Source organism: Lepisma saccharinum, chromosome 20 (assembly GCF_977018435.1).
Source record: "Lepisma saccharinum chromosome 20, izLepSacc3.1, whole genome shotgun sequence".
In the NCBI taxonomy this organism is placed as follows: domain Eukaryota; kingdom Metazoa; phylum Arthropoda; class Insecta; order Zygentoma; family Lepismatidae; genus Lepisma; species Lepisma saccharinum.
The window spans coordinates 33,560,434-33,572,343 of NC_139248.1; the positions used below are offsets into that span (position 1 = coordinate 33,560,434).

At 37.8% G+C, this 11,910-nt stretch overlaps 1 protein-coding gene across 2 annotated transcripts in view; it reads right to left on the reverse strand.

Annotated features, from left to right (window-relative positions):
• LOC146003856 (uncharacterized) overlaps positions 1–8,918 on the reverse strand; it is a 91,982-nt gene extending 83,064 nt beyond the window's left edge. For both annotated transcript variants that reach the window (XM_083142327.1, XM_083142326.1), the window contains exon 1: positions 8,716–8,918. In XM_083142327.1, coding sequence (XP_082998453.1) covers positions 8,716–8,791 — 76 coding nt within the window. In that variant the 5' untranslated portion in view covers positions 8,792–8,918. The remainder of the gene's footprint in view (positions 1–8,715) is intronic.
• Positions 8,919–11,910: the final 2,992 nt, after the last annotated feature.

Genomic DNA, 11,910 nt, shown 5'->3' on the forward strand with positions numbered 1-11,910 from the left:
TAATTTTAACAAAACCATTCTTGGACAGTGTTATCACAAGAATGTGGTGTTAGTCAACCATCAATCGTTCGGATCATGCTGCTTGCAATGCTATGACACGGTCTACGTTGCAAAATTTTCTGCATGCTTGGGAGAGATGCCTACGAGTGTGCATTCAGGAACAAGGAGCAGGTTTTGTAACTGTCAGATATGGTCATAACTTTTTACTGATTAAAGATACGTCGAAAAAACCTTCACCATTGCATTTCCATGATATTCTAACCTGATTTGATATATCACATCACCGCCTTCCCATTGAAAAAAAAATCCGAATTCAATTTGGTGGACGTCCTCTTTGAACACAACAATATGATTCTCCCTAGGCCTAACCTGTTTCTAACATGATCTATCTGATAATTATTTATAGCAAGCTATAGTCTGTAGTTAACTGGTCATACTTGCCAAGTACACTGTGGGTACAGGTCCTTAAAAATGAAAATTATGAAACCGTTAATATACAGTTTTTATAGATGCATCAAAAGTACCATAAAGACATAGAGAATGGGCACAATTTCACGATTGTCTACTGAATCTACAAAACGGTAACTAACTCAAAAAAAAATTACCTTATAGCACACTGTGTTCAAATACAAGAACTTACATTTAGTTTGTTATGACGGTCCTCAAAGAAAAATGGGAATAAAAAATCTCCCATTTCTACGATACGCCATATATATCTTTCTCTTGCAGTTGTTACTTACTATATGCAATATTGAAAACAGTGCACACAGTTGATTCCCAACTGCATTGACACAAAATTACTCTTGTCCATAACGTTAAACCAGTAAATATCATCCAAATATTTGATACATTATTTATACATAGCAAGTGACACACACATTCTCTCTTTATCCTGTTTAGTTAACTGAATGTACAGGACCAACAGCTACTATATTGTGGTTACAAGTCCTTGGAACAGAAAATAACATAACACCTAACATAAAGCATTTCTATATGCATCCAAAGTACCCTAAACACTTAGGGCAGAGGTGGGATTTGACGACAGGTATGTCTACTGCAACTAGAAAATGGAAACTACATATTGACTTTTCACCTCATGCATTTCGTATTTCATAAAATAATTAATACTTATTGTAAGTTTATTGACCTTTGTCCTGAATACTTCATGTTGATGAAGTGGTAGGCAAGCAATGACCAGTCTGTTGTTGTACTTGGACTGTAATTTTCAGTATTACGTTCACTTGTACAAAGCCCCCAATGCAAATGGTAACATAGATCCAGTATGGATCTTTTTCACAAATGGAGTAAGCCACCATCTTTAAAATTTAATGTAACAGAAAACATCAAGAGACTTTGTGAAAACAATGATGAATTTGAATTACCTGATGATATTTGGGATTCATAATTTTAAAAAACCTCAAATAAAAATAAACAGACTTCTTTTTTCACAGTTAAGTTGCTATATTACAAGATTCTTTTTGTTTAAAATATTACTAACCAATGTTATAACTGTATCTTTAGTCAAAATGAAAATAAATGTCTGATGAAAGGAGCGTGTGTTCTCCTGAAACGTCACAAAGAAAAACTGTTTTCTTATGCTTGTAATAACCGTAAACTACAAGAAAATAATTCTATAATGCAAGCAATGCGTACATACAAGAAAAACTATAACTTCACACCATTTTCCAATATTGTAAATGCTTGCCTCACCTCATAAAAACATTGCACAAACGAAACTCAGACCGCCCATTCTGTGTTCTATGGAATTCGGTTTAGAATAGGTGTGCGTATAATAGTCTCAGCAAAACACAATCAGAGCTACTTGGGCCATATGGTGGAAACATAGATTAATCATACACAGTTCTTGCAGAAATTCTGCACACACAAAAGTTTAATTATATACTTCAACATTTGAACCTAGCCTCAAGACATGGAGCCAAGGATGGAAGTGACATCACACAGTGGGTAAAGGTTCTGATTGGTTTATGATTCTTTTCATTCTCCTAGCAGGAAGACTAATTGCTGTAGAATTTTGGCAATCATTGTCACATGAAATTTGAACCTTCCTTAAAATAACGAGGACTGTTTGGATTATGAAAAAAAAAAAGTTATTTATGTTGAAAAAAAAAACAACTTAAAAATTACCTTACGCAAGTATGCATGCTTCCCATGGTCAATGTATTTTCTGTTGAGAAGCGACAGTAAAAATTGTAGACTAGTGGGAATTAATGTAGGTAAATCGGAACCTTAGTAGAATGCATTTAGGGACGTAGGTTATTTCTTCAATTTTACAGGAGAAAGTACTTACCGAACTGACTTTCTGTACACTTTTGAAAGGTCGTGGAAGTGTCCCCCCCCCCCCCATCGTTTAATTTATTTCGCCGGTAAATCATGTGTTTTTGAAGATTAAAGTCTCTCCAATGGACGAAAGCTGTTGCCTCTACGTCCTTCCACTATGTGAATCAAATGTTGAGTGCGTTCAATGATGTAACCACCGGTCAGTGTTTCCAACCACACCATTGTTTTCCAAGAACATGACAATTTTAACTGTTTGCCTTACCTAACTTAAGCTATCCGTGAATGGTTCGTGGGGCTATTTATGAATGGTTTGTGGGGCTATTTATGAATGGTTTGAGGGGTTTTCGAACCTGGAAAAAATATACAACATCAGAGCCCAAGTTCCTTTTGTTTTATTGCGATTTCATCATGCTACGAATGCAATTTTTACATGGTTCGATTTCGATGTACATCTGTTAACACATACTGCAGAGTTTTAGCAATTACTTAAGGTTTTGTTCAATATATGCTTTCGTGGTTAGGTTAGGCAGGTTAGGTTTGGTTCCCTTAGCATTAAAATAAAGTCCCTACATGCATTCTACTAAGGTTCCGATTTACTTCTACATTCATTTCAACGCTTCTACGATATTTACTGTCGCTTGTCGACGGAGAATATCTTGTCCATGAGAAGTGCGTAAGGTAATTTTCAAGTTTTTTTTCAACATAAATAACTTCTTTTCGAGTCCAAAGAGTGGTCATTACTTTAAGGAAGGTTCAAATTTCGTGTGACAATGATTTCCAAAATTCTACGATAATTAGTCTTTGTGCTAGGAAAAATCATAAACAATCGAATCTGTTACCAAAATCAGTAACACAAAAGCACGTATTTTTCGATGAAGGTTGCAACACTGCATATCCACTGATCATGGACAACGCTAGTCAATATTCCTCTGCCATATTGCGTGTAACACAAGCAAAAACGAACAAACAAGAATTAGGCTACTCGATATGTCGAAAATTGAGATTATTTGCATGAAAAAAATGAAATGGCACCTTCAAGAATCCTCAGGAATGCAGAATATGTAAGTACCAATGTGAAAAAGAAGAAAATAAAGAAATTTCAGACGTTTCGGGGATACTAAACTTTTAATGGGACTTAATTTTAATGCTACCTGAACCATACCTGGCCTGCCTAACCTAACTACGAAAGCACCTATTGAACAAAATCTGGAAAGAGTTTACAATACCAGACCACTCTCCAATTTCTATGAATTTCGCCTACTCATAATTGTGAACTCCTAATCACGTATCTGCATGTAATAATTGGCGGTCGAGTATGGAAATCGAGAACAAAACGAAATAAACTATGTTTTCTCCACGTAACCCTACCATAAGAACAGCAGCTCCACGGAAAATGCCATTTTCCCCGAATGGGAGTCACTTATCGCACAACACTTTAGCAACATTGTATTCTGACGTCACGGGAGAGAGCTTTTTCATGTTAGGCAAGACAAGGTAACGCGTCTCTTAGCGAAAATATTAATTTTTCTTTGTATTTATGCTAATGGAACATAACCTAATAGGCCTAACCTAACCTCGTGGGCTTTCCTTGTCTGACGTCAATATTCAAGGTAGCCAGATTGTTGTGTGTAAAGGAAGACCATTAATGAATTGCGAAAGAAAGATGGTTCTGAATTGCTGTGTATGGACAATCGCCGTGGTAAATCGCAAGGTTATTTTACAAGTTCTACACATAAATGTACAATTTTAACAAGTGACCGCCAAATATGAACTACAGATACGTCACCAGGACACCGAAATTAGTACGTAGGCGAAATTTTATACAAATTGGAGAGTGGTCCGGTATTGTAAACTGATGCACAAAATCTTAAGTAATCTCTAAAAATCCTCACTGTGTGTTAACAGAAGTAAATCGAAATCGGTATAACTTAAGATGACCAGACACCTCTCCGACTTTCTTCATATTTGACATACTTACTAATTGAGACCTGCTAATGACGAATCTGAAGTTAAAATTTGTCAGAAACGTCTAGAAATTGCAAAGTAATTGCGGACCATTGATGCTAGCCCCACGAACCATTGACGTGTGGTTAGGTACACATAGTTAAAATTTGGTGTCGTGGTAATATCAGGAATATATATTTCCTTGTGAAACACAAAATTTTGCGAAAATCTACGGTTTCCATTCCGAAAACTAACGCTTTATTTTAGCTTATTTTGAAATTTCTAGAAGTTTCCGACAACTTTTAACTTCAGATTCATGATTAGGCCTCAGTATACTAGTTATAGTGAAAACACATTTAACTCTTTTATTTTCAAATTAATTTCATTTGTACTTACCTCATATGCATAGCGGAACATTTTCCAACTTGGGATTACTTTTTTTACAATGAAAAAAGCATTATTTTTAACATTATAAGTATTTATTGGTCGTTGCTAATTCGGCGGCCAAATCTTGACTCACATTGTCTATCGTCAGCTGATATGCATTGTTGTCAGCTGATATGCAGTGTTTCCAAACTTATGAACCGATAAATGCCGCAAAAGCTATTCACAAAAGGTTTTCAATCGAAAATTGTTCCACAAACCATTCACGGAAGGTTAGGTTCAGTTAGGTTAGGCAAACATAGAAAAATAAATTAAAAAAAAAAACACTGTCACTTTCACTACACTTAAATGTATTGCATGCTACCGGCTTGCTTTAAAAATTTATAGACTCTTCTCTCTAGTGGAAAATTTCTCTTGAAGAGGTACTCCAATAAGTAGCCTGAGAAGTGATACTTCTTGCGACTAAACATTGGGATGGAATGACAAACATTACGCCAAGCTCTCCCTATGTCTTGAGAATAAATTTGTACATTGTCGCCTCTCATTCTTCGCAAGTTTTTATGATGGATATGTGCACTTGCAGGTGTGTCGATGAACTCCACACTGTGGTTAACTCTGAGGTGTGTGTAGCCTGCTCCCTGCAAGTTGATACATGCTATCAAGCAATCAGATATAATAATTGTTCCAGGAAGGATGAATTGTCGTATTACTTCCAGCAGAGTTTGTTCCTTGCGGTTTTCTACAGGAACCATGAAGAGACGTTCACTGTTCTCCCTTTCAATTCCTCCAAACACCCACTGACCCCCAACTGGACGTGCCCTTCTATTTAAACATGTCTTTGCCTTTCCGAACTTTGATCCATCCACTTTTACAACCACACCTGGACCTCCTATTGGTCTCGAATTCGCAATTAGCCATTCCTCGCACACTTGTCTGCAGTGACCAGTCCACAATTGTTCCTGGACAGATGTTCAGTTCGAATTCTATGAATTGTTGCCTTGGGTAGGGCAACAACAACCAAAGCTTACAAAATTTCACGATCTTTGGTACACTGACTTTATTTTGTCCTATAAATGTACCCTTTCTTGCAGAAATTCTAAATCCACATGGAAATCATTTGTACATTAATTAACCACGCCCCTGGACTCTTTTCGTACAGATATAGATCCACTTCCCATCCGGTCCAATGTGTAGCTTACATATACTAGAACATTTAGGACATTCCATTTCTTCCATCACGATTCCTGTTCAATTAAAAAATCTCGTGGAACATTTTCACAATGCAACCTTGACACGTCATCTTGTCAAACTACCGCATGGTTGCTACACTGACAGCAGGTTACATAAACGAACGCACAACACACGGAACATTTGATTCACGTAGTCGACGGTAATGGTGTCACGACCTATTGTGCAACAGAGATACATGAATGTCGAAAAATACCTTATTTACAGGCCGAATAAGGTGCAAGATTCGAAAAAACACTATTCCCAGCTTCAGAAAGTCCACAAGAACTAAATTCCGTAAGTACTTTCGGTAACACTTTACTATACCGGAGACGGATTTCTTCAAATTTACAGGAGAAAGTACTTACGCAAATCATTTTCTGTAGCGTTTTTGATGTTTGGAAATGTAGTTTTGATCCATTTTAATGCGGAAGCATGTGGTTATCTACGAAAATCTATTTCCGACGTGCTATTGCTGCTGCCGCCATTTGCTTTCTGCATGAGAGCACAATACGCTCTCATATTGTCCGTATATTCTAAATTGAACGAAAGGAGCACTAATGGAACCTAACCTAACCTAGTAGGCATACCTCGTCCCTGTGATGGTTCGTGGGGCTATCGTGAATTTTTGGGCTAAGGTCAATGGTTTTTGAGGCTGCCCGTGGAAGGTTTGTGGGAAATAAGGAACAACAGCAAGTACTCGTTATTGTAAGAAATATATATTATTTTCGTTAGAAATTCAATATTTCACCTAAAGAAATGTTCCGCAATGCAGAATAGTACGTTAGCAATGTAAAAAATTGTGAAATAAATGGTAACATTATCGTATGAGGGAAACGGATTTCTTCAAATTTACAGGAGAAAGTACTTACGGAAATCATTTTCTTTAGCGTTGTGGAAGTTCCAAAATGTAGATTTGATCCATTTTAATGTGAATGCGTGTTGTTTTCTGCGAAAATCTCTGTCCAACATGCTGTTTCTGCTCCCGCCATTGGCTTTCTGCACGAGAGTGCAATGTTCCGTGTGTAAAGATGATGCAACCCCGTAGCCAGTGTTTTCACTAGAACATGACATGTCGAGTATTTTTTTTTTTTTTAACTATGCTTGCCTAACCTAACTTAACCTTACGGAAAATGGTTTTTGGGGCTAACGTCAATGGTTTGCGACGTATTAGCATAATTTCAAATCCGGGCACAAAAGTAGATATTTTCCGGTGAACGAGGTTGCAACACTGCATAAATCGACAAAACACTCTCAGAATGCCTCCTAAACCAGTACCCTATCACGGCCATAATGTGTTACAGATAAGAAGGTACTACTTTACTATACCAGAGACACCTATCAATGATTTATTTTGCAATTTTTTACATTGCTAACGTATTATTCTGCATTGTGGAACATTTATTTAGGTGAAATAATGAATTTCTAACGAAAATAATGTCTATTTCTTACATTATAGAGTACTTACTGTTGTTCCTTATTTCCCACAAACTATCCACGGGTAGCCCCAAAAATCATTGAAATTAGACCAAAAATTCACGATAGCCCCACAAACCATCACGGGGACGAGGTATGCCTACTAGGTTAGGTTAGACCTGTTAGGTTAGGTTCCATTAGCACTCCTTTCATTCAATTTAGCATATACGGACAATACAAGAGCGTATTGTGCTCTCGTGCAGAAAGCAAATGGCGGCAGTAGCAATAGCGCGTCGGAAATATATTTTCGTAGAAAACCACATGCTTTTGCATTAAAATGGATCAAAACTACATTCCCGAACATCAACAACGCCACAGAAAATGATTTGCGTAAGTACTTTCTCCTGTAAATTTGAAGAAATCCGTCTCTGGTATAGTAAAGTGTCGTAAATCTAAGAAATAGACATTGATATGCATTATTTCACTTTAGGAAATGTTCCACATTCGAAAATAACATGTTAGCAATGTAAAGAAGTCCGAAATATATGATTCGTAGGTGTTTCCCTCATAAGATAATAGTACCAAATAAATCATTGATAGGTGTCTCCGGTATAGTAAAGTAGTACCGTACTTTCCCGTCTTTTCTCCTGTAAATTTGAAGAAATGTGTTTTCGCTAAATCAAACTGTTACCAAGGCCTCAATTAGAGTGTACGCCAAATATGAAGAAAATCGGAGAGGGGTACGGTCATCTTAAGTCGTTCCTCGAAATCGAACCATGTTCAAATTGCATTCGTAGTATAATGAAATCACAATAAAACAAAAGGAACTTGGGCCAAAAACCACAGTAAAGTCATCATAACATTAGATTTTGTGGTGAAAAAAATCATTAAAATTGCATAATTTTATGTGACAAATACCATAATGACATACATTCATTAACATAAATGGTCAAATGTGGCATTCCCTGGCTGATTAATACACAATTTACCATATCTTTATTCATGAGTAATATAGAACTCCTCCCCCGTCCTTATACCTAGCTTACGCCTGTGGAACATTCTACGCTGGCGGTGCCAAAACTGTTGTCACTCCCTCCCCTCGAAGTAACTTATGGTAGGCATAAGCATATGTGTAACATTAAAATTCTACATATACACACAAAAATACAATTGACCGAGCAAGTACAGATTGACAAAATGGGTGTTCTACTTTCGTTGTATGTTATTAGCTTTTTTTAACACACATACTTTTACATCCCATGTTTGACACTATAATCTCCTTTAAATTATTTATGTATCATCACGACCCATTCGTGTGTCATCGAAAAGTAAACATAACAAGAACACGTGCATGCGTTTTTCAATGCAACAGAAGAGAAAACACATCTGCGTTCTTCCTTTCGCGACGCCATTTTGATTTCCACCTTACATGAGATATTCACTTACCGGTGCTCCTTGGCTCCTTTCCATTCGATAGTGATTTTATTTTCTTCCCTGCTTGCGCACTGTATTTTATAAGCATCGTCTATTTCTCGTATCTTCTGTGTCCAAAATAAATATCCAAGTCCTTGCAACATCAATAAAAATATAGGAAGTAATTGCAAAGGGATACCATACCCTGGCTTTCACCCATTTGTAGAACACGTAATGAATTTTCACCAGGTTTATAGATGGAGCTACTGGCAGCAGTGTTGTCACAATATGAGTTCACAATTTCCCTTTCCAAGGGGCAAAATTTCCCTTTTTGGACCAATTTTTCCCTTCACCTAAGCAAATCATACAATAATAATAAGTATTAGTAGTGGTAGTAGCAGTAGCTGTAATTATTATTATTATTATTAGTGGTGGTGGTGGTGGAAGCAGTAGTAGTAGTATTTCCGTTGGTACATGTCCGTGTGAATAAAAAATGATAATTTTTTCACATATACATGTCACTTTCATCGCTTCCTGATCAGATGTCCCAGGTCAATTTAATCGTTAATCCTCATCGTTACTATTATCCGAAGGTGCAGAAAAGCGATATACTTAACAGAAATATAAATAGATACAGGCTATATTCAAGGGAGCAGAAAAAAGAACAGAAAAAATGAAAATGTGAATATGAAACTGGAACGTAACATATACTGTAATAATGTAGTCAGATGTCTTAAAATTTCCCTGAAATTGTATTTTTCATAGAAGTTCCCTTTTCCCTATGGCTTAAATTTCGGTCCAAATTTCCCTGCAAAAGGGAAATTTCCCTTCATGTGGCAACACTGACTGGCAGCAAGTGCAAGACGAAAGGAGCTCAGCCATTGGCTTAAACATGTGACGTGCGTGAAGGAGCAGGATGCAACCTCTCACAGCGCTAACTCGTTTCGTTTCACAGGTTAATTATATGAGGTTCCAAAGCACGTATTCTTGTGCGTGTTTATAGTAGCGTACCCAATGACACCTTATCATTTCTCCCAACACAACAACAATACGGGTTTTTTTCTTTAAAAAAGAGGATTCATCACCTAAATTTGTTTCCGCTCTGATAGATTAACTCTTTAACCATTAAATGTTAATAAAACGGAAGACAGAACTTGTTGAATGTAATTAATGTTTGTAATATAGACACGCACACCATCAGTCTAATTATATCCAAAATTTCTCCTTTCGCTGCACATTGAGTGCTCGAATTTCGACTTTCAGTTAGAGCAGGGATATTTTATTGTAGGGAGGCAGCGCAAATGGAAAATGTTAGCTTGGAGTTAACTGGGGAGATATCACCCCCTCGCATCCCCCTCATTTCGAACGGTCACGTCAACTCCCCGAGAAAAGCGTTCCTTGCATTCTATTTTTTATTTTTAAAAATTCTGCTAGCGGTGCCCACAAAAACTTGGCGCGGACTGAGCCATCAACATTTGAGAGGAGGAGGTTTGAATTATATATAACATTAACTTGGAATAATAGTGTTATATTCTGACGTTTATTATTGTAATAAAATAGAAATACAAACTTTCTGCTTTGACACTCTGTGTTGAAGTATGCGAAATATCTTAAATATGTGCATACGTTTTGGAGGTGGAGGAATTATGGTTTTCTACTATCCACCACATATTCCTAAAAATATTCGGAGAACAAAAATCTTAGTAAAACTATGTGGCCAAGAATTATTGGTGTTTTGTATGTTGTGCAGCAATATCACTTGCAATTATGGGGTAAGTTTGTATTACAGTAATATCACTTCGAATTAATGGGGACGGTAAAATTTGTAGTATACCTCTATCATAGTGCCGGGATATACAAGCCGCAAAACCCCGCAGTGCGGGGGGGGGGGGGGCAGAGACAAGTTAAGTCTTTAGGGGGCCCTCAGCCATTGACGTAGTAGAGGGTTCGTATGTGCGTAGTTTCTCAGGGGTACAGAAACGAATACAATATATACAGGTAAAAGTAAAGTTCCCTGTGCATATAGCACCGTGTCATGAAGGCACATTTAGGGTATGTGGGGATAGGGCCCCACATATTTTCCATGTCGGATATCTTGGAGGTGATGTGATCAGCAACACACTCCGGCCGCCTTTGCCCCCCCCCCCCCCCACACACACACAGGGTACCATTTGATTTCAGGCTGGGTGGGCCCTGGAGCCGCTTTAAACGGGGACAAAGCCGGAAAAATCCCGACCTTAGATCTCCCACCCCTGTCTCCCAGGCTAGGATTTCACGAGAAATGCAGTGATGAAGGTTTCTTCAACTTATTAATCAGAGAAAAGTTATAACTGCATGATTGTAACAAATGTATCATTTTCCAGGTGTGAGAAAATAAAACAGTGTCACATACATATTACATCACAACGGGCGAAACAGGAGGGGCCAGGGCGGCCAAGGGCCCTCCAGTTTACGTTTGCGCCCCCCCCCCCCCTATTGGGGGCCCAATGTACAGAAAACTTTCAACATAGAAGTAAAAAAAATTGCACACACATGCATCGTATACAACAAATGGAAAATTACACAGGATTCTGCTCTGAAATGGGCAGAATCCATAATGTTCAACTATCACTCAGTCTGAGTGTATTTCTTGTGCTTGTGCGTTTACTATTTCAGTATTTCCCTTTTCAATCCGACAATGAATTAAGGAAAAAGCATGGTACATTATGAATGGTATGTTATGACAAGGTTGACAGTTGCGATACCAAAAATCGACCTAGTCTGGATGAAAATTTTATCTTGGGCCTTCTCTTTTTTTTTTTTTTTTTTTTTTGTAATTATGTGTGAAGATATTAAACTCCTATAAAGGATTGTAGGAATAAGTACTGGGTTGGCCAAGATAAACCGAACCCGACATGGGAGAAGATATTCGATCTAGCAACATTGCCGACATCTTCGAGTCCTTCGCACATCAATTGACGCCACACGAACGACGACGTTTCGCGTATTTCCAGCAGAACGGCGCAACAGCACGCGTCTCCTTGGAAGCAGTGCATTCAGTTTTCACACCTGACAGAACAGTCTCAAAAAATCTATGCCCTCCACGGTTCCCTGATCTATCCAGTTGTGATTTTTATTTGTGAGGTAACCTGAAGGGCAAGCTGTACCACAACAATCCACGAACTATTGACACGCCGAAAGAAAACATACGCAACGCCATCGGCGACATCCAAACGAACGAGTTACAGC